The sequence below is a fragment of the Agelaius tricolor genome, unplaced genomic scaffold (genome assembly GCF_023055355.1).
Source record: "Agelaius tricolor isolate 1412-34295 unplaced genomic scaffold, bAgeTri1.0.p SCAF_11, whole genome shotgun sequence".
NCBI classification, from domain to species: domain Eukaryota; kingdom Metazoa; phylum Chordata; class Aves; order Passeriformes; family Icteridae; genus Agelaius; species Agelaius tricolor.
Window position 1 is genome coordinate 2702050 of NW_027269271.1, and position 23233 is coordinate 2725282.

The following is a 23233-nucleotide window of genomic DNA, read 5'->3' on the forward strand; positions in this document are numbered from 1 at the left end:
CCTGACAAGGCTTTAAAAGGGCTGGTGGTTGTTGATGTGCTGTGCTTTAGATGCACAGAAGAAAGACTGACAAGGTACTCTCGAGAGGCCAAAACAACCAAAAAGACCTTGCTGGCAAATTTAGAAAATCAAAGAACCTTTGACTAAAGAGTACCACACACTCAACATAAAACACCTACCTCAGAGCATTAAATTGGCCCATTCAACTTTGCAAACTTTAAGCCCATTCCATTTTAAATTGTTCACGACTTCCAAGATGAGGAAATTAAAGAAAGCAATAGAAGATAGAGAAAAGAACACATATAGCTACCCCCTCCTGGGTTCCAGAGGTGTTTAATCTGATGAAAACTCCAAGAGGAGAGAGGGTCAAGACCTGTGCTCACCTCAAGTTCAGCTTTATCTACTCCTTAGCCATCCTGAGCCCTTTCCCCAGGTGGGTTTTCCAGTCATTTGGCCCCTGGGGAGCTTGGTTGGAGCTGCAGGGGCAGGTGTGGAGCATTGCCTCTGCTGTGCCAGGGATTGGCAGCCCCTGCAGGGCTGGGGTACAGACTCTGGGGATGGAGGATGTGCAGAGCAGGGCATTGCCTCACCAGGGCAAGGCCTGACCTGCCCCTTCACACACACACACACGCACTCCAAAATGCCTCAGGACAACAATCTGTCACACACTCAGCAAATCCTGGTACACTTGTGGCTTGGGGTGCTGTTGTGAAACCCCCTCTGCTCAGAACAGCAGAGCTGGGCAAGTCCAGCCTTCCCAGTATCTTGAATAAGTGACAGTCATCAAAAGCCCTCACAGGCAGGGTGGCATTAGCACCAGGGGGAGTCAGGCAAGGGGACACTTTTGGCAAAGGGATAAATCTTTTTGTGGCCAAACACTTGATGTCAGCATGGATGCAAAAAGGGGAAGTCAGGCTTAAAGGACCTGATAACCCTCTGAAGGAATGACTGCCTGGGTGGGTGAGGGAAGAGCAGGGCATGTTGTCTGCCTTGGCTTGAGTCAGGCATTTGATAGGATGTCCTGTAACCTCATAGTGGTGATGTACAGGCTGGATAAACCCAGAGGGAGATGGAAAACTGGCTGAAAGACTGGTGCCAGTCTCTGGTGATCAGTGCTGTGAGTCTGGTGGAACACCAATAACTCGTGTCACTAGGTCCAGCCCATCTGACACCTTCACTGAAGACCTGCATGATGGAGAAATGGGCTGACAGAAACGTTTTGATGTTCAGCAAAGGGAATTGCAAAGTCCTGCACTTGGGGAAGAATGATCCCACATGCCAGTACCTGCTGGGACACCTGGAATGCACAGGGAAGGCTGTGAGGGTCCTGGTTCTCCATTAGCAGAGGGTTAATGGCATTCTGGGCTGCTTTAGGAGAAGTTTTGGGTTAGGGTGATCCTTCCCCTCTTCTCAGATGAAGCCACACCTGAGTTCTGTGTCCAGTTCTGGGCTCTCCAGTACAGAAGCTACTGGTGAGAGTCCATTGATGATGAAGGGATTGCAAGATCTCTCCTGTGGGGAAAGATTAGGACATGTGGGGTTGTTCAGAATGGAGGAGGCTGAGGGGGAATCCTATTAATGTATAAAAATAGCAGAAAGGAGGGTGAAAAGACAGAGCCAGTGGATGGACATGGACACAACCTGAAAAAGAAGGGGTTCCCTCTGAACATCAGGAAACATCTGCTGGGAGAGTAATGGAGCACTGACACAGCTTGTCCAGAGGGGTCGTGGAGTTTCTTTCTTGGAGATATCAAAACTGCAGAAGTTCATGGGCAGCTGCTTTGAGACAACCCCAGCTGAGCACGGGCTTGGACAAACTGAGCTGCCAGGGGCCTTCTGACCTCATCCAGTCTGTGAATTTGAAATATTTCTCAGCTGGGAGAGGAGCTTTATCCTTTCTCCTAAGTTTGGCTCTAAGCTGTGTCCCTCTTCAAGGGGATTTCCAAACTCCTCCTGCCCTTTTCCTCTGCTAGTGCTGGTGCTGGAGCTCCTGCAGGTAAAGGTGATACAAAAGCCTGGTGGCCCCAAGCATCAGCATCATGGTTTTGGTCCTGAGCACCACCATGGCTTTGGCCCTCATCTTGTGCAGTTGGGAACAGGGGAAGGTGCACTTTGCCTGGCAGTCTGTCCTCATGGGATGTGAAGCTGGCTGTCCCCATCCCTGGAAATGACAGGGCCAGGCCTTACCTGCACTCCACAAACCCATCCCTTCCTGTGCAACTGGTTTAGATTGCTTGTCCATCTCTGGTTTTTCTGCACATTTCTCCAGATGCTGGGGGCAATATGAGCCATGCCCAGCATGCCCAGTGTTCTTCAGGCCCTGCAGAGCAGCCAGGACATTTCCACCTGGGCAAGGACAAGGGATGGGGGTTTTTGTGCCCCAGAAACGATGGCCTCCTCCTGGAATGTGGGGTGCCTGCTCTCTGCCACCCCAATTCTCCCATGTCTCCCAGAGCACACACACCTTCTGAAAGCTCACAGACACCCCTGCCCTCTTTGCTGCCCCTTCCCTGGATGCCCTTCCTACCAAAAGGGCACGTGCCACAGGAACAATAAAATTTATTTAAGAAGATTCCAAAAGTTGGCTGCTCCTAGCAGGAATTTTGCTGAGTTTCACAGACACGTCTGATGCACGGGCATGCTCTGACTGTCATGTTTAGGGAGACAGATTCCTGGCCTTTGGGATGCCTGGGAACGCCTTTGGGAGGGTGGCAGAGGGGACAGGCAAGAGGAAGAGGGCATAGGCACTGGAGGAGCCCCTACCACAGGAGCCTTTGGTGGGCTGAGGCACCTTGTGGCTGGTTGTCATCCTGGAGGGAATTCACTGCTGTCTGGATGAAAACACTCCAGTTGGCATTGTTATCCAGCCACTTCCAAACATCTGCTCCTCTTCCAGGTGTGATCCTGCCAGTCTTGGAGGTTCTAAGGACTAAGGAACCCAGGGGGCCATGGGCAGGCACTGGGCACTGTCACCTTACAGGGACACATGGGCAAAATGGTCATGTTAAGAGGAAAGGCAGAAGTTCACAGAATTGTGGAATATCCTGAGTTGGAATGGATCCACAAGGATCATCCAAGTCCAACTTGTGGCCCTGCACAGAATAGCAGAATGGGTGGGGTTGGAAGGGAGCACAGAGGTTATCTGGTCCCATCTCCCTGCTCAAGCAGGGCCATTTCAGAACATGGCATTGCTTTGTAACCAGGTGGGTGTGGGATATCTGCCCAGGGACACTCCACAACCTCTCTGGGCAATCTGTTCCAGTGCTTGATCACTGCACAGTAAAGTTCTTCTTTCTATTCATGTGGAACGTCCGTGGATCTCCTCCCAGTGGCTGACACCACTAAGAGCATCTTGGCATCTCCCCTTTGGACATTTATACGCATTAATGAGGTCTCCTCATGCACAGGGCAGCCCCAGAATCACACCAAGTGCCAGGTTCGGGCACATTGCGAAATGCATCACCCACAGAGAATGAGAAGTGCTGTTAATCTGGAATTATGGAGGGATAGGGGGCCCAGGGAAGTGATCATCCCTTTGTAGTCAGCATTGGTGAGGCTGCATTCAGCTCTGGGTCCCTCACTTTAAAAAGCACATTGAGGTGCTGGAATGTGTCCAGCAAAGGGCAGCAAGGTTGGTGAAGGGTCTGGAAAACACCTGAGGAGCGGCTGAGGGAGCTGGGGGTGTTCAGCCTGGAGAAGAGGAGGCTCAGGGAGGACCTCACCGCTATCACGCACCTGACAGGAGGGCACAGCCAGCTGGGCTCGGTCTCTTCTGCTGGGAGAACAGGAGCAAATGGCCCAGCTGCGACAGGGCAGTTCAGATTAGAGATTAGAAAATAAAAATCCCTGTTAGGGTGGTCAGGCATTGGAACAGGCTGCCCAGGGAGGTGTTGGAGTCGGTGTTTCGGAGGCGTCGGGACCTGGCGCTGCTTTAGCGCTTCCAGCGGCAGCGCTGGGCGCACGCCTGGGCCCGGTGTCATCTTAAATCTCTCTCCCAACGCTGACCGCTCTGATTCTCTGCCAGCACCCGCGGAGCCCCGTTCCTGCGGCGGCTCCGCCACTCGCCGGGGGCTCCACACGGGCTCCCCCTCACGGCCTGGGGGCCGGGCCGCGCTGAGGCGGCGGCTCCGGGGGCGGAAGGGGCGGGCGCGGCTCGGCGGCGGTTGGCGGGGGCCGGGCCGCTTCCTGCGGCTGAGGAGGCGCTCGGGCGGCGCTGCGGGACCGCGGCTCGGCGGTGGCGAGGAGCCCGCGCCCGGCGTGAGTGAGGCGGCTCTGCGGGCCGGGGGGCGCGGGGTGGGCCGGGCCGCGCTGCCCGGGCGGGCTGGGGCAGCGTGGGCTCCGCGGCTGGGCTCGGCACGGCTGGGCTGGGCTCGGCGTGGCCCTTCGGCCGGGCCCGGCGGAGGGGAGCGGTGCCCGTCCCGCAGGAGCTGCCGCCGGCCGAGCCGAGTTGTGCCGCGGGGGCTGCAGGGCCGGGCTTTGCTGGCAGAGCCGCCCCTGAGCCTGTTGCTGCCGCGCGGACAGCGCGGTTTAAATGCCTTTATTTTGCCTGTATACGTGTGTGTGTGTTTTCCCCTCCTCCCCGGCTTTCAACGTGGGTTTAAGGGGATTAAATCTGATGCAACCGGGGGGCTAAGAATAGCCTGCTGCACGTTCCCTCGCGTGTGCGGGGGCTCCGGGGGCTCACGGGACAGCCCCGGCGGGACGCGGCCGTGCCCGGTGCCCCGGCAGCCCCGAGCTCGCCTCGGAATCGCTACGCGGTGCCCTAACCGGGAGGAATTGCCTGTCTTTATTTGGGAACCTGAGTAATTTGCAAGTGTGGCAGACAGCAAGTCTGAGCTTATTCTTCATTAGCCAGCTCCGCTGGTGTGTCTGGGATAATGCTCCTAGAGAGTGCTGCCTGTGAAATAAGGTTCTTCTTCACGTAGCTATAACAGTTCTGTAGTTCAATTTAAATATTTTATTTATTGTTGGATGCAGGGTTCCAATCTGACAGGGTTCCAATCTGACAGTCCCGGTCTCCCAAAAATGATCTTGCTTTTCCTAAATTTAATTATTTTCTTTCCCTCTTGTGAATGCTACTTGTGTTTATTTTAAGGTTTAATTCATTCTCATTCTGTCATTGCTTTTCCCATAGTTCAGTGGTTTCCCGTTTCTCTCTTGTTTCTGGAGGGGTAGAAGCCTGTGACTATCAGTGTGGAAGCAGAACACCTTTCTGTTCTTTTAATAGATTTTTACAAAAAAGTTAGGCTTATTGCTTTGAATAATAATTGAATTAAATGTTCTCTTAAGTGAATAGCTATCGAAAATGAAATTGGGGCAAGCGATGCCCTTGTAAAAAGGGTTAATTTACATTAGAATTAGAAGTTAGTGGTTGAATATGAAAAGCCTGTGCAGTTTGCAACTGTTATTACTCTCAGAAAATGAATATTTGGAGTGGAAGTGTAGTGAATGTCAGGCAGCATCATTCATCTTTGCAGATGTAGTAGCATTATTAGCATCCCTCTTACCTCTGGGGCACAGTTATCTTCAATTTCCAGACACAAGTTTTATCTTCTATCAAATTCTGGCTCTGCAGTGTAGCTGGTGAGCAGCGCTGTGCTGTTTATTAGGTGCCAGCCTGCCTTAAATCTCTGCTAAATGTGTGAGGCAGAGATACCTCCTGGCTCCGAGCAAGGAGTGACAGTGAGCACCCTGTCACTTCAGATATTTTTCCCTTTGGTGGAACAGTTTTAAGGATTCAGGGAGGCAGGCAGTTTGCTGACTTTATAATGTGTGTGTTCTGTTTGGTAAGGAATCTTTGTGCAGCCGTGGTGGAAATGTTTTTAATGCTGGTGATGTTTTCTTCTGCTTTATTCTCTGCAATCCAGGTATTGTTATTCTGGGATGTGAATTTATAACTGGATAAGAGCTCAAAGGCACATTAGGATGTGGTTGTGGGCAGCTCTGTTCTCTTAGAGGAAGACTGAAGAAGGGAAAGAAGGTTATTTTCACTTGGAAATTGTTGGTTTCCTTAGTTTTTACAGAGACAGGGTAACTGAGAGGTGTTTTAAAAGATTTTATTCTGTTTTCAGTCTCGATGAATAGTGAGACACAAGAGATGTAAAACTTAACACCATTCTATCAGAACACCAAAAAGATATCAACTCATTTGTAGAGACAGAGCCTAGCAAAGCATTCCCTCAAAAATTAAAAGTAACCCATAGGAAAATCACCTTTTTTTCTCTTTTCTTTTGTTTCCCTGTTGGATCAGGTCTTGAAGTGTAGGGTGAAGGTTTCTCTTCACGGTGCATGGACGGAAAGCCAATGCGCAGGTAAGACACAAAACCAATTCTTCTTCTCTTCCCCAAACAGGATAAATCATGTGGGTTGGTTTTCTGTGTGCCTGTGGACTGTAAAATGTTGTGTGGTTTTGGATTTTTTTTTTTTAAGCCTAGCTATAAATAAATCATAATAAATCATTCCTCTTTAGTCCTTTCTTAAATGTATTTAGTTTTCAATATTTACAAGGCCAGATGTCTTTAAGGAAAAGTATGGAAGACAAGTTACTGTAGTTCTCCATCCCCTTTTCCACTTCCCCCATTTACTATCATGTTTAAAATTCAGTATTTAATTACTTAGGTATCAAAGCTGTGGAAAATAGACTGCCTAGGAATAAATTTAAACTTGATTCCCAAGGGGCATTATTTTTCCCTTGAGGAAGGGAGTTTGGTGAGGTGTTGGGTGAAAAGGAGATTTCCTTTTCTAATTATGGATGCCAGCTGCCTCAGTTCTAATGAGCTGGAGATGCAGCTGAAGTTTAATTCAGGGGAGTTCTTGCTGTGGTTGTGTCAAAAACAGTCTCTCTCATAGAGGGAAAAGTTGTCACAGTAGTTCAGCATGATGACAGGTTTGCAAACATGGTTCCCTGCTAGTTCTTGTTGATTTTCCTTGCTTGATGGCAATCCACAGCACAATTTAACAGCAGATACATTTCTGTACATGATACAGGCTGTGTGGAAGCAAAGTTGCCTGAAGTTCTTCACCTCTAAATGGATTGGAGAGAACTCAGGCAGCTTGCTTGGTCTGTTTGTGCTCTTTGGGATGTTGAAAGAAGGAAAACTTTTTTGTGGGTAAATCTATAAACATTAATGTAAGGGGAGGCAAGGCTTTTAACCAGAGATGAATATATAGAGCATTCTTAGCCACAGAAACCATTAGCCTGGGTTCTGTGTAAGGAGGCAAGAAGAAAGTAGCCACTTAAACCCTTGAAGAATGGCACAATGCTGTTTTAATTAAGTGAATTTTAATGAATTTAATTTGCTGTGCTGCTGCTGCAGTTCAGCAGTGAGTAAACCTGGGACATGACAGAGGCTGAGCCTGGGTATTGTGCTGCATCTTTGCCAAGATAAGAAATGTGGTTTGGTCAGTGAGGGGCTGTATGTGACTTCTGCAGTGAATTCCTTTTCTTCCAAGATGGATTAAATACCAGATGCGCTTTCTTTCATTGTAGCCCTCTTCAGTGGAGATTGTTTAAATCTTAACCAGTTTTTTAGGTTTTGATGTTGTGCTCCATTTATCAAGATGTTTTTGCAGAATGACATAAAATTGATAACTAGCTTGGCTTGTGTTCTTGTTTTTTCTCCCTACTTTTGTGTTCCTGATGGGGAAATTGAGGTTCTAAACTCGTTTCTGTGCCTGCTGTTTTCTGTGTCACACTGAGGCAGAGAATTCACGTGCTGGAGTTTGTGTGTCTGTTTGTGGGTTTGTGGCCTTGGACTTGCTATTGTGGAATTTCTGAGTGCCACTCAGTTTTAGTTTTTGTGGTTTGCAGCAGCACAGAGCTGAAGGAGTGGAGGTTTTTATTATTGCTGCAGCCTGGCCTGACAAGCACATCTCTGCTGTGAGCTGTGGACTCCAGTTCTGGAATACACTCGCCTGCTTTAAGGGCTTCAGTGTGGCTTGTTAAAATTTCTGTTTGTTCTCCTCCTATTGCCTGTCTTAGCAGGAAATGATAAAAGGTTCCTGATTGGATTTTGGGCACAGATCTTCCTATGAACTCCAGCTATGTAGATGGCAGAGCATTTTCTTTTATCCTTTAACTCAGGGCTCTGAAGCCAATTTAACACCCCACGTGAGGTGGGGCAGAAAGGAGAAATAATGATCCACAGCTCTGCCTGCCCAGGTGGTGCCTCAGGTTTGAGCTTTTATGTTTTTCACATTCTGGGCTGCTTTAGTGTGTGAGTCTGGGCTTCCTATGAGCTCTGTGCACAGAGTAGGGAGACAAAACAGTTCCTGCTCCAGCTGGGCACCAAGGACAAATGATCCAAATCTCAGCCCCAAGAGCACAAACAACGTGGGCTGGAGAGAGAAAAACAAGAAAAGTGGGACTTCATGGACTAAAGCTGTAATTAAGCCATTAATTCCAATACACTAATAGACCAAAACTTCTAAAAGTGAGAGACCCCGTGACCGGTCGAAGAGGGGAGTGGGGCTTGGCCAGTAATGGGTTAATAAACACAGTGAGATGGTATCAAATGTGTACAGCATTCAGAGGAGAGGAGGAACAGCTTGAACAGACAAGGAATTCCAGCTATTCCTGTCAAGATTATAGCAGGGAACACAGAATTGCTGCTGCAAACAGGATTTACCCTGCATTAGGAATGAAGGGGTGGTTGGGGCAGGCTGCTCTTGCTCACTGTCAGCAAGAGAATGTGGCTTTGCTGAAGGGAAAAACAAGGCAGCAGGGACCTCTGGGTGAAGGGCATGGTCCCACAGCCCCCAGATGAGGAGGGCAGAGCAGGTCTGGTGGCCAGGGCCAGACAGGAGTCCTGGACCCCTTGGGCAAGTAGGGGTGAGGAAGGAAGGAGGGAAATCAGCTGAGGATGGGTGGATGCACAGTCAGCTGCAGACATATCTTCAACATAGCTCAGGCACGAGGGCTTGAGCAGCTCCCAAACAAACTGGGGAAGCTCTCCCAGCTCTTCCTCACCCAGCTTTTTGCTGGCAGCCTTTTCCCAGCTTACAGCAGTGCTGGATCAGAGCAGCCAGACCCAGCAAGAGGAAGGAGGCTGCAGATCCTGCTCGTGCACTCAGGAGTTTTCCAGCTACCTGGACATAGCTCTTGTCCAAAACAAACTACAAAAGGCTCAGGAAGGTTTTGGAAGGCTCCAGTAATGACCTCCTCTTTCAGAGTGTGGGCATCCTCAGTTTCACCCTGACTGGGATGTCACAGTAGTTCAGCACCATGTCACATTTTCCTCAGTCAGGGTGAGACTGAATTTTCTGTTCTTGGTCAGTAAAATTCAAACCAAGCAATGTAAGTAGGGGCAAATACACCAGGTCCTTGCTGGTTTCCTTTTGTGTAACATAAAATAGTATTTCAGTCAGGTTTATCTGCTTGTTTGCATAAGTTTGTTGAGAAAACTTACTGGAACCTTGCTAGCTAGGCAAGAAAATGAATCATTTTTCCTGATAATCAGACTTCTAGCTAACTTGATGCCTGGAGTACTGATGCAACAATAAAGCATTTCCATTTATTTGGTTGGCATGTTGTGGTGGTGGCTTTGGCTGGGCCAAGTCCATGGCCCTTGTTCTTGCAGCTCTGTAATGAGTATAGGAACTATTTCTTAATTTCAAATCAAGGCATTGACAGAAATCACTACCAGTTTGGTTTGTTATTTTTATTTGCTACTAAAATCTCTTGCCACTGAAATCCACTCCAGCAATGTATGATTTTTGGATTTCAATTGATGTTTTTAGCCTGAAATGTGTGTTCCATAAGCTTTGGGTCAGCCTGTTGTTTTCTGCTGAGCTGTGTTAAAGCCTGTTTGTAATCTTGTGCTAAAACACACACTGTCTTTAAAAAATGCAGATTTGAAAGTTAAGGTGCCCTTATGACAGCATGGGAGGGAATTTTTCCCTAGGTGTGTGTTATTAGGTATTTTTTTGAACTTTGGGAGGAGCTGCTGTAAGGATGGATGTCTCATACATGCCCCTGTTAATGAATGAAATTTTGGGCATTAGTGGAATAAAATGGAGGCAGAGCAGCCTGTTCATTTAGCTGAGTTAGTGTTGCAGACTGCCTGTGTTCCCATTTGTACTTCTCAGCAGTGTGCCACAAAAACTGATCCTTTGTCAGCCCTTTCTTAATCCCATTGTATTTGCTGATTTCCCCAGCCCTGCATTTTGATGGCAGCTAATCCCAGAATATCTGCAGAGCTGGGTGTGAATGTTTTATCCTGGCACACACACACATTTCCTCTGGATCCTCAGCCCTCCTTAATCACCCTGGCTATTCAGGAGCAGCTCTGAGTTCTGTGTGGGGGGATGCAGCTCCCCTGCCATGTGAGAATCAAGTGCTGCCTTCTGTCTTTCACACCTCTAAGCTACTCACTCATCATTTCATTCTCTGTGCATATTTATGCATAATGCACTCAGAATGCAGTGGAATTACAATCTTTGTGGAGACACAAGCCAGCAGAGGTGTCCTTTAAATTCACACTTCTGTGCCTGTGTGTAGCAGCAACCCACCGAGCTTCACATCAAGCATCTGGGTTGATCCAGCTTGGAAATTCTTAAGCCAATTGATCACTGGCTTCTGTACCACCCAGAGATCAGTTATGGGTGAATCAGGAATGTTTGGTTGTTATTCTTTGTTCCATCCATTCAGTCTTCTTTAACCATTAACCAGCACTTTCTCCCCAGGAGTAAGGAGGCTGGGGACAATGCAGGCTCTCAGATCAATGCTGGTGGGAACAATGCAGGAATGACTGCAGTTCTTGCTAACCAGACACCTTTTCAGTGAGTTAAATATGTGTTCAGCAGGGCCTCATTTGGGCAGAAAAATCCTGTTCTGTCCTGGCTAGGAAAGACAAGGGCAACTGCCTAAATATGGCCAAGTAATCCTGTGGCACAAGATGGTACATCCCATTGCCCTGTGTGGGCAGGGAGTCTTGGGCTGTGGGATTGGCAGGAATATTGTGTATTTCTTCAGGCAGCATGGCCTTAACCCAGTCTGGCTGTGTTTAGAACCTGTGCCACTCTGAGATCTGCTTTAGGGCTGGTTTTAGTGGGAGATGAGGAAAACCTTATAGGTGTGACAGAGGGGTTGTTTGTGTGCTTTCAGGAATACCTACAGGTGTGACAGAAGGGTTGTTTGTGTGCTTTCAGGAATACCTACAGGTGTGACAGAAGGGTTGTTTGTGTGCTTTCAGGAGAACCTACAGGTGTGACAGAAGGGTTGTTTGTGTGCTTTCAGGAGAACCTACAGGTGGGACAGAAGGGTTGTTTGTGTGCTTTCATGAAAACCTACAGGTGTGACAGAAGGGTTGTTTGTGTGCTTTCAGGAATACCTTATAGGTGGGACAGAGGGGTTGTTTGTGTGCTTTCAGGAGAACCTACAGGTGTGACAGAGGGGTTGTTTGTGTGCTTTCAGGAGAACCTACAGGTGTGACAGAAGGGTTGTTTGTGTGCTTTCAGGAATACCTACAGGTGTGACAGAAGGGTTGTTTGTGTGCTTTCAGGAGAACCTGCAGGTGGGACAGAAGGGTTGTTTGTGTGCTTTCATGAAAACCTACAGGTGTGACAGAAGGGTTGTTTGTGTGCTTTCAGGAATACCTACAGGTGTGACAGAAGGGTTGTTTGTGTGCTTTCAGGAATACCTACAGGTGTGACAGAGGGGTTTTTTTGTGTGCTTTCAGGAGAACCTACAAGTGTGACAGAGGGGTTGTTTGTGTGCTTTCAGGAATACCTTATAGGTGGGACAGAAGGGTTGTGTGCTTTCCAAAAGGATGCCCTGTCCTGGATGTGCACCATCTCTTCTGAGCTGTAGTTACATGAAATGGGTTTTTATTTGGAAAATGCTTCTTCTGTTCTTTGACTGACAGCCTGGTCAAGACAAACTGTCCAGAACTGTAGTAGAATGTGTTTTAAAAGAGCTCTTACTGTGTTCTTTTTTTTCCTTCCAAGGGTTGGTTTGACATAGTTCAAAACACTTAATGCACAATAAAATCAACTCAGCTTGCTTAGCAAGAGCCAAACTCTACAGGGGAATGTTTGTCACCACCTTTCTACATCTTTTGGTAGAGGGATTAAATTACTTACCTTCTGGCCTTGGCTGCTAAGGACTGTGAAAATAAGCTAATTAGGTAAATTAATCTTCAGCCCAGGTTTCTTGGGGTTTTTGCAGGGGTACCATTAATTGTGGTTGGTGTGTGTTGCTGCAAGGGCAGTTTAGTTTATGCATTGTTTGTGAGGAACTTGGCAGAGCTTCAAGAATGATTGTCAAACCCCCCCAAAGGTGAATTTGGGTTGTGAGGGACAGGAGTGGGTGGAGGAGAGTGAGAGGCAGTGTAAGAGCAGAAGGATTTGTCAGAGGTGTCAGGGAAGCAGAACAGTGATGGATGTAAAAAAGATGGAGCAGGGATAAAAGTCCAAGGCATTTAAGGTGCTGAGCAGGAGGAGCAAGCAGCAAAACCCAAAGGGGAGCCTCAGCTGGATCTGTGTAACCAAGATAGGAGGAGGAGGTAAAGGTCTAAAACATCTGAATATGATGATCAAGGAGAGGGTGTGGAGGGAATGGGAAAACAGGCTAAGATGCAAGTAAATAATTTGAACTGCTGCAGAGACTGGTTTCCCAGTGCTTAGAAAGTGCATTTGACATAATAATGAGGGGAAAAGATGTGAGGTGTTTGTTTTTTAATTCTTTCCTTCAAGCCTGTTGCAAATTACATTGAGCCATGGCAAAGCCAAGCTTGATTTCTTTTTAACTCTTAAGATGAACAGTGGGGTAGTGACAGCTCACAAATGCCAATGGATCAGGGAAAAACTGGTAGTGGCCAGCGTGTTTTGGGTCTTTCAGTACATCTTCAGTGGTGATAAACCATCAATATTCTGATATTTTGCTCAAAGTGATGGTTTTCCTTTGATGTGGGAAGAGGCAGCAGTTTCCTGGCTTTTCCTAATTGCCTCTGAAACTGGGAAGAGATTGTGTTTCTTCTTTGTGCCTGTAACTTAGTTTATGTATTCTTAAGTGATTCTTCATTTCTGAAGTTACCATCCTGACTTCCTGTTCTTCCTTTTTAGGTAGGTTGGCAGTGGTGGATACTTGTTTTATCTTTTTCCTGTTTGGTTTGATTTGGTGTTGCCTGCCTTCTGCCGTTCTTGGGGAAGATTAACCTTCTTTTGACACGTGTCAGGGAGGGTGGGTTGAGTCAGGAGACTCCATAGCTCAAAGATAATTGAAGAGGTGCTGATTAAAATGGGTATTCTGTGAACCTGAAAGATGCTCATGGTAGTCTGCAGGCCATCTTGAGCTCCTGAAGTCTGTGTGACAGTTGAGAGTGTTCAGACATTACAGTGATAAGTGACCCCATTAAAAAAGTAGGTAGAACAGAGAAGTTTGGTTAAATCACAGAGCTGGAAATCCATCTCCACCTCTGTCAAAGAAAACTCCAGCATTTGACAGTGGGCAAGCCAGCTAATCTGTGCTTTGAGTCACTCTGTGAAATGGGGATAATGTGCCTTTACCACACGAGGCTACGGCGAGGTTCAGCTCATAAATATGTATGTGTAGCTGGATATTACAGCCGTGTGTCATAGAAAGCCTATAAAAATAGCAATAAATAGAAGCTTGCTGCAAGTTGCCCTTTGTTTACTTCTAAGCAAGCTTTGCTTGGAGATGGATTCCTCTTCCACGTGGTCACGTGCTGGTTCCCACCTCCCGCCGTGGACTTACGGGCACGGCTTGTGTCTCTGTCCCTCAGGCTTGTGCTGGGTGCGAGCTGTGGAGCTTCAGGTCCCAGCTGCCTCTGGGATCCCTGACCATGGTGCTGTATCTGTATCTCCTGCGCTGCAGGTGTGCCAGCACTCGCCCAGGAGAGACCGGAATGGACGTGACCAGCCGCTGCACCCTCGGAGACCCCAACAAGCTGCCCGAGGGCGTGCCGCAGCCCGCGCGCATGCCCTACATCTCCGACAAGCACCCCCGGCAGACCCTGGAGGTCATCAACCTGCTGAGGAAGCACCGGGAGCTCTGTGATGTGGTGCTGGTAGTGGGGGCCAAGAAGATCTACGCCCACAGGGTGATCCTGTCGGCCTGCAGCCCCTATTTCCGAGCCATGTTCACCGGGGAGCTGGCGGAGTCGCGGCAGACCGAGGTGGTGATCAGGGACATCGACGAGCGCGCCATGGAGCTGCTCATCGACTTCGCCTACACCTCGCAGATCACCGTGGAAGAGGGGAATGTCCAGACCTTGCTGCCAGCTGCTTGTCTTCTCCAGCTGGCTGAGATCCAGGAGGCTTGCTGTGAGTTCCTCAAGAGACAGTTGGACCCTTCCAATTGCCTGGGCATCCGGGCTTTTGCTGACACTCACTCGTGCCGCGAGCTGCTGAGGATCGCTGACAAATTCACACAGCACAACTTCCAGGAGGTAAGGAAGTGCTGGCGTGCTGGAATTGGGATGTAAAATGCATCAATGTGGCCTGTGAGAGCTTTCAGCAACTCTCATTTTGTCCTTTGTTTCCAAATCCTGCCTTTTCACCTGCTCTGTGCCCTGATAGTGATGGGTGCCAGTGATGGGACCCATAGTGATGGGTGCCAGATGTGCCAGATGTTAAGTGGGGAGGAAAGAGGAAAGAGGTGGCAGGACTGTGTTGTACCAGTGGATTGTATATGATGCACAGCATTTCTTCCCTGAAAGGTGTGTGGTGAGTGCTTTGTGGGAGTCAGAGTTGTGGGTGCAGTTGGATTTGGCATTGAATCTGTCCTGCCTGCACAATGGTTTGACATTCCACTCCTCTTTCAGAAATATTCTGGATTCTACATGGTTGGAGAGGGGAAAGGTGTTAAAAGTAAGGACAACACATCAGTAGAACTCAAGGAATTTGATGTTGAGCTCTGGGATTGGAAAAGTGGGTGTTTGGGGGAGTGTGAGGCTGCCTCAGGGGAGTCTTCAAATCCCTGGTTGTAGCAGAACTAGAGTTTTGCATCTATTATTCAGCAGAAGCTGTCTGAAAGTAATTCAGATGTGTAATATTGTAGCTGACCTTTATAAACTCAAGTTTCTCATCCTTTGTTAATTCTGCCTAGATGATTTTTTGGTGAAAAAAAAAAATGTCAGCAGCTGGTTCAGAGAAGGATCAACATAATAATTAAGGATTGTGTGAGCAATAGTCAGAGAAAAGTGGGTCTTTACTGAACTGCTGCAGAAAAATCTCCTCTTCCCACCAGCTTCACAGGGAGATCCTTTCCAAAGGGAGGAACTCCAGGAACTCCTGGTGCTAATTTAGTTTCCCCAGAGAAGCAGCAGTATGGAAGTGCTGTGAGTGATGGCAGCTTGTCTCTTTTTTTTTTTCCCTTCTGACATGTAAGAAACAGGTTGGAATTGTATTAATTTCAGTCAGGTAGTACTTCAGAAAAATCTGAGCAGGAGCAACACAACAGAACACAACTGTTGGACACAGTGAATACAATTCTTGGTATCCAAAACATCAGTTTACTATAAAAGCTGCAATTAAAAACATCTTTTCTAACCAAATAGAATTTGCTGGTAAGATGAGAGGTTGTTTTTTTAGAACTTGGTGGTTTCCAAAAGCCCTACATTTTAGCTGGCCACTTCATATCCTCTGTGCTTGCTCTGCACTTCTTTTCTTCTGGATTTGTTGGTTTGGTTTTGTTTTTGGTTTTTTTTTTGGGGGGGGAGGTGGGGGAGCAAAATGCTGTCCAGATGGTTGTTTATTTTCAGTGCTTGGTTGTTTTACTGGTTATTAAATCTTGTTATTACATGAGTAGGGCGTGCTTACAAGCCTCTAAATAACATTTTAACAGCTTGACAGTTTTGTTTTAAAATGTTTTAGTATTAATACATGCAGCTGGCTGTTAAGAGCTGCTTGCTATGGGCCTCTTTTCTTTTGCAGTCCCTTGAAGACAACTTTCTGTCTTCCTTATCCCTGTTAAAGCACAAGGAGGAAAAAGAGAAGAGAGCACTCTTCCTCGAAGATGATGCAAATTATAATTGACTTGACTTAAACACAGCCTCTGGAAAAGTGAGGCTTAGATTAGAGCATTATTTCTTTGGCCAGGGCAGGTTTTGGTGTCCAGTTCAGTGCCCCAGGAGTTCTGCAGCTCTTCATCCTTAACAATCACTCCTTTTGCTCCCACTGTTTCTCTGCAGACAGTGTCAGTGGTGCTGCTCCTTGGGATTGCATCCCATTCTGGCAGTATTTTCCATCTGGGAGTGCCTTGGTGATCCCTGGGGGAAGCCAGGCACTTGTCTGTTTAACATCATCCACTGTGGAGGTTGAAAACTGATAAAAAAAGAAATCAAAAGCTGATAAAAAATTTGCCTTCCTGTGCAGAGGCGGTGTGGTCATTGTTCCTCCCAGCTGGCAGAAAGCAACGTGAGCTGGGAATTTCCTGGGTGCCAAGGTGAAATATTGAGCAGCAGGCACCAGGCCAACCCATGCAGTTACTTTGAATGCAGTTTGAATTGCTTCATGTCCTCTGCTGTGCTAACCTCTGCTTCTATTAAATTTTTATGTGTATTGCTGCATTACATCATTAACTTCTTGGTAAAATGTTTTTGTCAGTTTTTTCTATTCCTCCCAATTTAATTTGTTGCCTATAACTCCTAGTGGATTTTGTGCATATAATGTGAAATGGTTCTATTAACAACTCCACTGTACAAGAGCAGCCTTTGGTTTTTTTTTTTTTTGTCTCTTGACATTTGTGTGTAGGGAAAAATTGTATTTATGGGTGGACAACTTGCACTTTTATCAACAGACAAAAATTGGACTCTATATTGTATAGTCTGACATGAATTCTCTCTGTTTATAAAAGCACTGATGTTCAGGAATGCTGCAGAGGAAATGAAATCCAGCCAATTCTTGTCCACTAAGCAAGTCAGTCAAATAGATCATTAATATTAGTCAGGTAATTATGAGTGTCCTGCTAATTAAGCCAAAAAAAAGCCAAAGCATTTTAAATACTGATTTGTTTTACTATGTAAACTAACAAGTTTTACAGTAGTAATAATTTGGTTTAAAGAAGTGCTTTGAGTTTTGTGAGGGCATCAATGCTACTGGGTGTCCTGAGGGTAAAAGGGAGAGACTGGATGAGCATCTTTAACTTGGGAATTTCCACAGCTGCTGTTTCCAGGCTCTGCAAAAGCTGCATTTAAAAACCATCTGAGTAAAGTTTACACATAAGCTTTGTAGGAGGAAGGGAGACAATGGAAAAAAGCTGATAAAGATCTTTAATGACCAACCCAGTTCCTACTTAAAGGCTGAAGGAGTGTGTGGGCCAACTTTGCTGTGGCCTTTAGTGTCCCCAAAAGCTCAGGGTGCCCAAGAACCAAGGCTGGTAACTGATCTCATGGTCCTCTTTGTTCTTTTTTAATAATATTTTCTGTTGTCAGTAACTGCATATTTGTTCAGTGCCCTTAAATAACTTCTTCAGGTAATTAAAAGGACTGCACAGCTGACTGCTGTTGAGATGATCGTGTCAAAGAGTGTTTTTCTTTAATTTATGCAGCAAATTGTGAAATAAGTCACGGAATTCTAATGTGGTCACAGATGATAAGGGCAAGCCAGCATTCAGTTATTTTCTGTCCCTTTTGGAAATTGCAGGCTGCAGACTGGGAGTGCTTGCAGGGAAGGTGAGCTGGCAGTTATCAGTCAGGCCATTTCTGCAGTTTTAATTTTGATTCTTGTACCTTTCCCCATGTATCTGGTGTCTGTGCAGGAGCTGTGGTGGTGTGTGAGCTCCCAGGGCAGTCTGAGTGACTCATGCTGTGTGAGCAGTCCCCCAGCAGCAGCCAAGGCCTCCTGAGAAACTTGGTTGCTATCTTGGATGCTGAAGGAATTAATGTGTTTGTCAGTGGCTTGACTTTCACAGGAGATCGGTCCTTAGGGGCTCTGGAGGCTCTGATTCCCTCTTTAGTGCATCTCGACTACTGCACACTCCATGTGTATATTTAGAGCAAATGAAAGAGGCAGGATCAGATGAGTCTCCTGAAATATTTTCTGTTCTGCCACAAATCAGGCTTTGTGTGTTCTCTGCAATGCCTCTGGTAACTTGTTTGAGACTCTTATTTTTGTGCTGTTTTGCTTTCCTCTGTGCTCCAGTGCTGCTTTTTAGTCACGTATTTATTGCGGGTTTATTTCTGCTTTATGTATCAGACACAGCAAACAAGGAGGCTGATTTTAAAGAAAGGCTTTGTTTTTCCTGAATTTTGAAACCTCATCAGTGTGGTTTAACCCTTTAAAATTGTTAAAGGGTGTAAAAGGCATGCCCATCCATAAGTGTCTTGTTGTGTTGCTGGGGGCTGTGTTCTGCCCAGTGCAGCAAACCCTTTGTGTGTTGGTCTTGGAACTGATGGGGATTGGCTTTTTACTGGGTCAGTCCATGAAGTGCTGAATGGCTCTGCTGCTTTGTCCTTACTCCCTTCCTTTTTCCTCTGCCTTTCCCAGGTGATGGAGAGTGAGGAGTTCATGCTGCTTCCTGCCAACCAGCTCATAGACATCATATCCAGTGACGAGTTAAACGTGCGCAGCGAGGAGCAGGTGTTCAATGCTGTGATGGCCTGGGTGAAGTACAGCATCCAGGAGAGGAGACCCCAGCTGCCACAGGTAATCTTGGGCACAGAGACATTCCAGGCTGCTTTATCCAGGGCCAGAGGAATGAGGGGTGCTAGGGTGGTGCCAGAGCACTTCTGAATGATGTAAAGCCACCAAAATTCTCTCTGACTCCCACCTGTGTTAGGTGGCTTGCACTGTCCTTCATCTAGGCTGGCCAGAGCCTTCATTAGGGGATTTGTTGGATTGTTCCTAGCTAGGACTTGCCAAACGAGCTCACTCCAGCAGTCTGTCCAGACAAACCTGCCTGCACTGCTTGGAGAGTCGTATCAACACCACAGTGGAGAGGAAAAGGCTTGTCTCACTTTGCAGTGCTTCTTTAAGCTCTGCTGCTTCATTTGTGCCTCAGCCCTCACGATGTTACAGTGGAGCTTGTCACAATGGTTTTGTTGGAATGTGATGCTTCATCTAAGCCAAGGCATTTCACAGAGCAGAACCCATTCTGACAAAGCTGTCAGCCCAAAGCCTCTGAAGTCTGGGCTGGATGATCAAAAGAGGTGAGCATCTGCCTGCCTCCCTGTTTCTGCTTTGGAAAGAGATGTTAAATGCAATTTTATTTACTGGAAAGCTTTTGAAAATGGTTTTAAGTAAACAAACCAAACTGGAAAAAGCTGCTCTTCTCAAGGCAGCTTTTAATGCTTTTATAACTGTTTGCCTCTGTCTATATGTGCTTGGGCCTTCAAATTCTAACCTCTTCTGAAAGATGTGTTGTTTCTTATTGTTCATTTACTCTTCAATACAACTCAGGTTTAAGAGAGCTAAATGCTTGATAAAACCACTAACTTAACTAGTGTTCAGGCAGATGTCTTGACATCTGTAATTTTCTAAAGGTTTCCAGCTGTTGATAGATTCAGTGGATTGTCCCTTTCTGAAGACTGATTTTCTGCTGGGTATCTAAACTGGGATATTGAAAAGGCAAATGTGCTGTGAGACAAGCTGCATTCAACTAAGATTCTCTTGTTTTCCATTTGGCTTCTTGCATCTCTGTGGGTATCTGTGGTTTCACCATAGGTGTTGTGGTTTGTGTTTCAGGTCCTGCAGCACGTCCGCCTGCCCCTGCTGAGTCCCAAGTTTCTTGTGGGTACAGTGGGCTCTGATCCACTCATTAAGAGTGATGAGGAATGCAGGTAAATCTTTTCAGCCATTTACAGAATTGGATTATGTTGTCCCCTGAAACTGTGCTCATTTGTCACTGGTAAATGGGTGGTGCCTCATAATTTCGTCTTTGGCAACTGGCAGGATAGGAGAAGCAAGAAATATTGTTTTCTATTTGCATAATAGTCACTGGTGCACCCTAGAAGTGGTTTTGTTCTTTCAAGTTTTCAGTGAAATGGCAAACTCTGAGTGTGCAGTTTGACTGTTGATAAAAGACTTTTCAGTGTATTGGTTTTCATTTTGCCTTTTTTTATTTCACCCCCTCTAGTCATGGCCTCTTATTGCAGCTTAGCTCTTGCATGGCTTTCATGATGATCTCTGTGGGATCTAAAGTAGTTTTTCTATGTAGAATGTCTGTACTTTGATAGCAGAATTGAACTCTGGGATTAGAGTCTGCTCTTTCCCACAAGGATAATGCAGGGAAGTTTTCATTTCCTCTTTTTATGGTATGAGTCTCACCTTTCTGGTTCTGCAGAGTTCTGTATCATCCACAAAGCAAATGATCTGTCTTGTGCATATTGTAAAGAAGTTCAGGGCATAGGCTAAATTATTCTCTTCCTGAATAAGCATTCATACTGGGGGAATTCCACATTTGTAGAGGGAAGGAGGACTTTTTGTTCTTTTTTGTTTTAATCGAGGGTTTGGAATATTAAGATTAGTCCAGGTGGCAAGTCATGAATGGATGGACAGTGTGAGCTGGCCAGAGCTGATGGAGAAAATATTCATCAGAAGGGTACTATCTCCATCTATTGGTCATGTGTGTATTATGTATTTGTGTGCTTTCCAACTCCTGTTCTCTTCCGAGGCAAAACCACTGACTGTTCAGTTTTAGCTTGAGGCAGACTGGGTTTTTCTTTTCTGCACAGTAAGCCTGACAAATCTCTTGTCATATCTATTTTTTTTATCAGTCTTTTTATAGCAAGCTGTATCTATTATGAGCTCTGGCCAAGCACTGGTGCTGGTTTGCTGCTGTCACTGTGTCAGTGGCTCGTGAACAGCCGATGAGCATTGAGGTGACAGCGTGAGTTTAACCGGAGCCGCTCACGCTCTTCTCCTGTGACTTGGCAATACCTGAGGTGCATGACTAGTGCTGGCTGCTCTTCCCATCAGTTCTGATTGGCCCCTTCTCCCAAGACTGAGCTCTGGGGGTTAATATTTTCCTGTCTTGCACAGGGATCTGGTGGATGAAGCCAAGAACTACTTGCTGCTGCCCCAGGAGCGGCCGCTGATGCAGGGACCGCGAACGAGGCCACGCAAACCCATCCGCTGTGGAGAGGTGCTCTTTGCAGGTGTGTGTCCCTGCAGCTGTGTCTGTGTGTCAGCAGGAGGTGCTGGAGGGGCCATTTGAGGAGTGGCTGAGGTCACTTGGTCTGCTCTGCCTTGAGAGGAGAGCTCATCATGCTTTACAGCTTCCTTGTGAGGGGGGAGGAGAGGCTGGCACTGATCTGGGCTCTCTGGTAACCTGCAATAGAACCCGAGGGAATGGGCTGGAGCTGTGTCAGGGGAGGCTTCGTTTGGATATTGGATAAAGGTTCTTCACCCACAGTGGAGCACTGGAACTGACTTCCCAAGGCAGTGGTCACAGCAGCAGGCCTGACAGAGCTCAAGAAGCATTTGGACAACACCCCCAGGCACATGGTGGGATTCTTAGGGCTATCCCCTGTGCCAGGCCAGGAGTTGGACTTTGATCCTTCCAACTCAGGATATTCTGATTGTATGTGTTTTTCCCACTGGCTTAGGCAAGGAGACTCCAGGCAGGATTTTCTGGTGGTGGTGTTCCCATAAAGTCTTCCCAACCTATTTCTGATGTGACCTGTGCATTAGTATTTGAAAGTTTGAGTTAACTTATGTTTCTTACTCACATGATTTCTTTGCTGCTGTGCAAGCCACAGCATTTCCAAACTTCAGTTCAGACCCTTGAAAATCTCCTTCTGTTTTATAATTACAAACCTCAGAAGGAGCAACTTAGAGACGAGTCCAAAGGGGGGATTTGTGCCAGTACAGGCAGTGTGTGAGCTCAGTGAGTGTTTTTGTGACCCTGGTTTGGTTTTTGGCTGCAGTGGGGGGCTGGTGCAGTGGGGATGCCATTTCCAGTGTGGAGCGCTACGACCCCCAGACCAACGAGTGGAGGATGGTGGCTTCCATGAGCAAGAGGCGCTGTGGCGTCGGGGTCAGCGTCCTGGACGACCTCCTCTATGCTGTGGGAGGCCATGATGGCTCCTCTTACCTGAACAGTGTGGAAAGGTAGGTCTCCATAAGGCCCCTGTGCAGAATTTCAGCTGTGAATGTTCATGTATGAATCACAGTTTGACAACCACTGCTTTTGGAGGCAGAGAACACTTATTTGTTTCTGTTCTCCAAGCACAGAGTGAGCTGTCCAGCACTGTCCACTTCAGTTTCTCATTAGACAGTGACTTTTTATCAGCTGCTTCTGTGTTTGCTTTCTATAGAAACTGCTAAACACATGCAGCTGTATCTGCAGCTCACCTGCACCCTGGGTGCAACCTCTTAGGAATTGAGTTCATTTTGCTGTTTCCTCCTGCCTTACACACCTCTGGTGCAAAATCTTTTGTGCCACATTATCCCCAGCTTAATGGGACAAGGCAAACCTCTGGCATAAGGAGGCAGTCTCTAGGAGATGGGTGTGGGTGTGTTGGGAGGAGTGGTGATCCTGGTTAACCTTCCTTGCAAGTGAGGGTTTGTTTTTAGTGTTGTTGAGGAAGGTTGTGGCCACATTTCTCTTCACAGAGAAAAGCAAGGCACAGAAGGTGGGGTTACAGTGGGGATTTCTTCAATGCTGAGGGAAAGATCCTGGATTATTTTTTTTTTGTCAAGTGGCAACTTGAGAGTTAAGGAACCTTGGCACATAGGCAGAAGAAGGAAAATAGGTCAGTTTTAGGCCTGTGAAAGATTGAAGTCAAACAAGTTTTACCAAGCTGCCTGTTTCTGGGAGCTGTATAGGGCGATTCCCATGCCTGAGAGCCACATGACTCAAGCTCTCCTACTACTCTAAATCTTGGCCCTGTAGCAAACCCAATGAGCTGTAGAAATACCTCCTTCCACCTCAAGCCTCCCCTTCTTCCTACCTATCTCTCTGAATGCTCCCAACTTCCCAGATAATGACCCTTGTGTTGTATCTCCCATGTCCTGCACTTCCTTGCTATGCACTGCATTTCTTTGTCTGTGGATTCCCAGGTCCATCTTGTTCCTCCATATTTTATCTGGAAGTCCCAGTGCTGGCTGAGTTCCTGTGTGAGCTGCAGGGAACAGAGCAGAGTTAACTCTGCTGCAAGTTACCACATGCCAGCCAGTCTCTCTCAGGAGCCTGAACCTTTGATCTCCAGCTTGATTCATCCCAACCTGCAGTTTGAACATCCCTGGAATAACATGTAGGGGATGCATTGTATCACTTCAGGGCTTTTATCCAGCTTACAAAGAGCTGTGCTGCAGTTGAAGCTCAGGATAG

The 23233-nt window shown here is 46.9% G+C and overlaps 1 protein-coding gene across 3 annotated transcripts in view; it reads left to right on the forward strand.

Moving 5' to 3' along the window:
• Positions 1-3939: 3939 nt before the first annotated feature.
• KLHL20 (kelch like family member 20) overlaps positions 3940-23233 on the forward strand; it is a 28013-nt gene continuing 8719 nt past the window's right edge. Inside the window, exons 1-7 of one of the 3 annotated variants that reach the window (XM_071435812.1) lie at positions 3940-4257; positions 6251-6311; positions 13835-14408; positions 18448-18606; positions 19645-19739; positions 20941-21056; positions 21828-22011. In XM_071435812.1, the coding sequence (XP_071291913.1) occupies positions 6289-6311; positions 13835-14408; positions 18448-18606; positions 19645-19739; positions 20941-21056; positions 21828-22011 (1151 nt within the window). In that variant the 5' untranslated portion in view covers positions 3940-4257; positions 6251-6288. Of the gene's footprint in view, positions 4258-6250; positions 6312-13802; positions 14409-18447; positions 18607-19644; positions 19740-20940; positions 21057-21827; positions 22012-23233 lie in introns of those variants that run through there. The other 2 variants (XM_071435814.1, XM_071435811.1) reach the window with 2 other exon arrangements.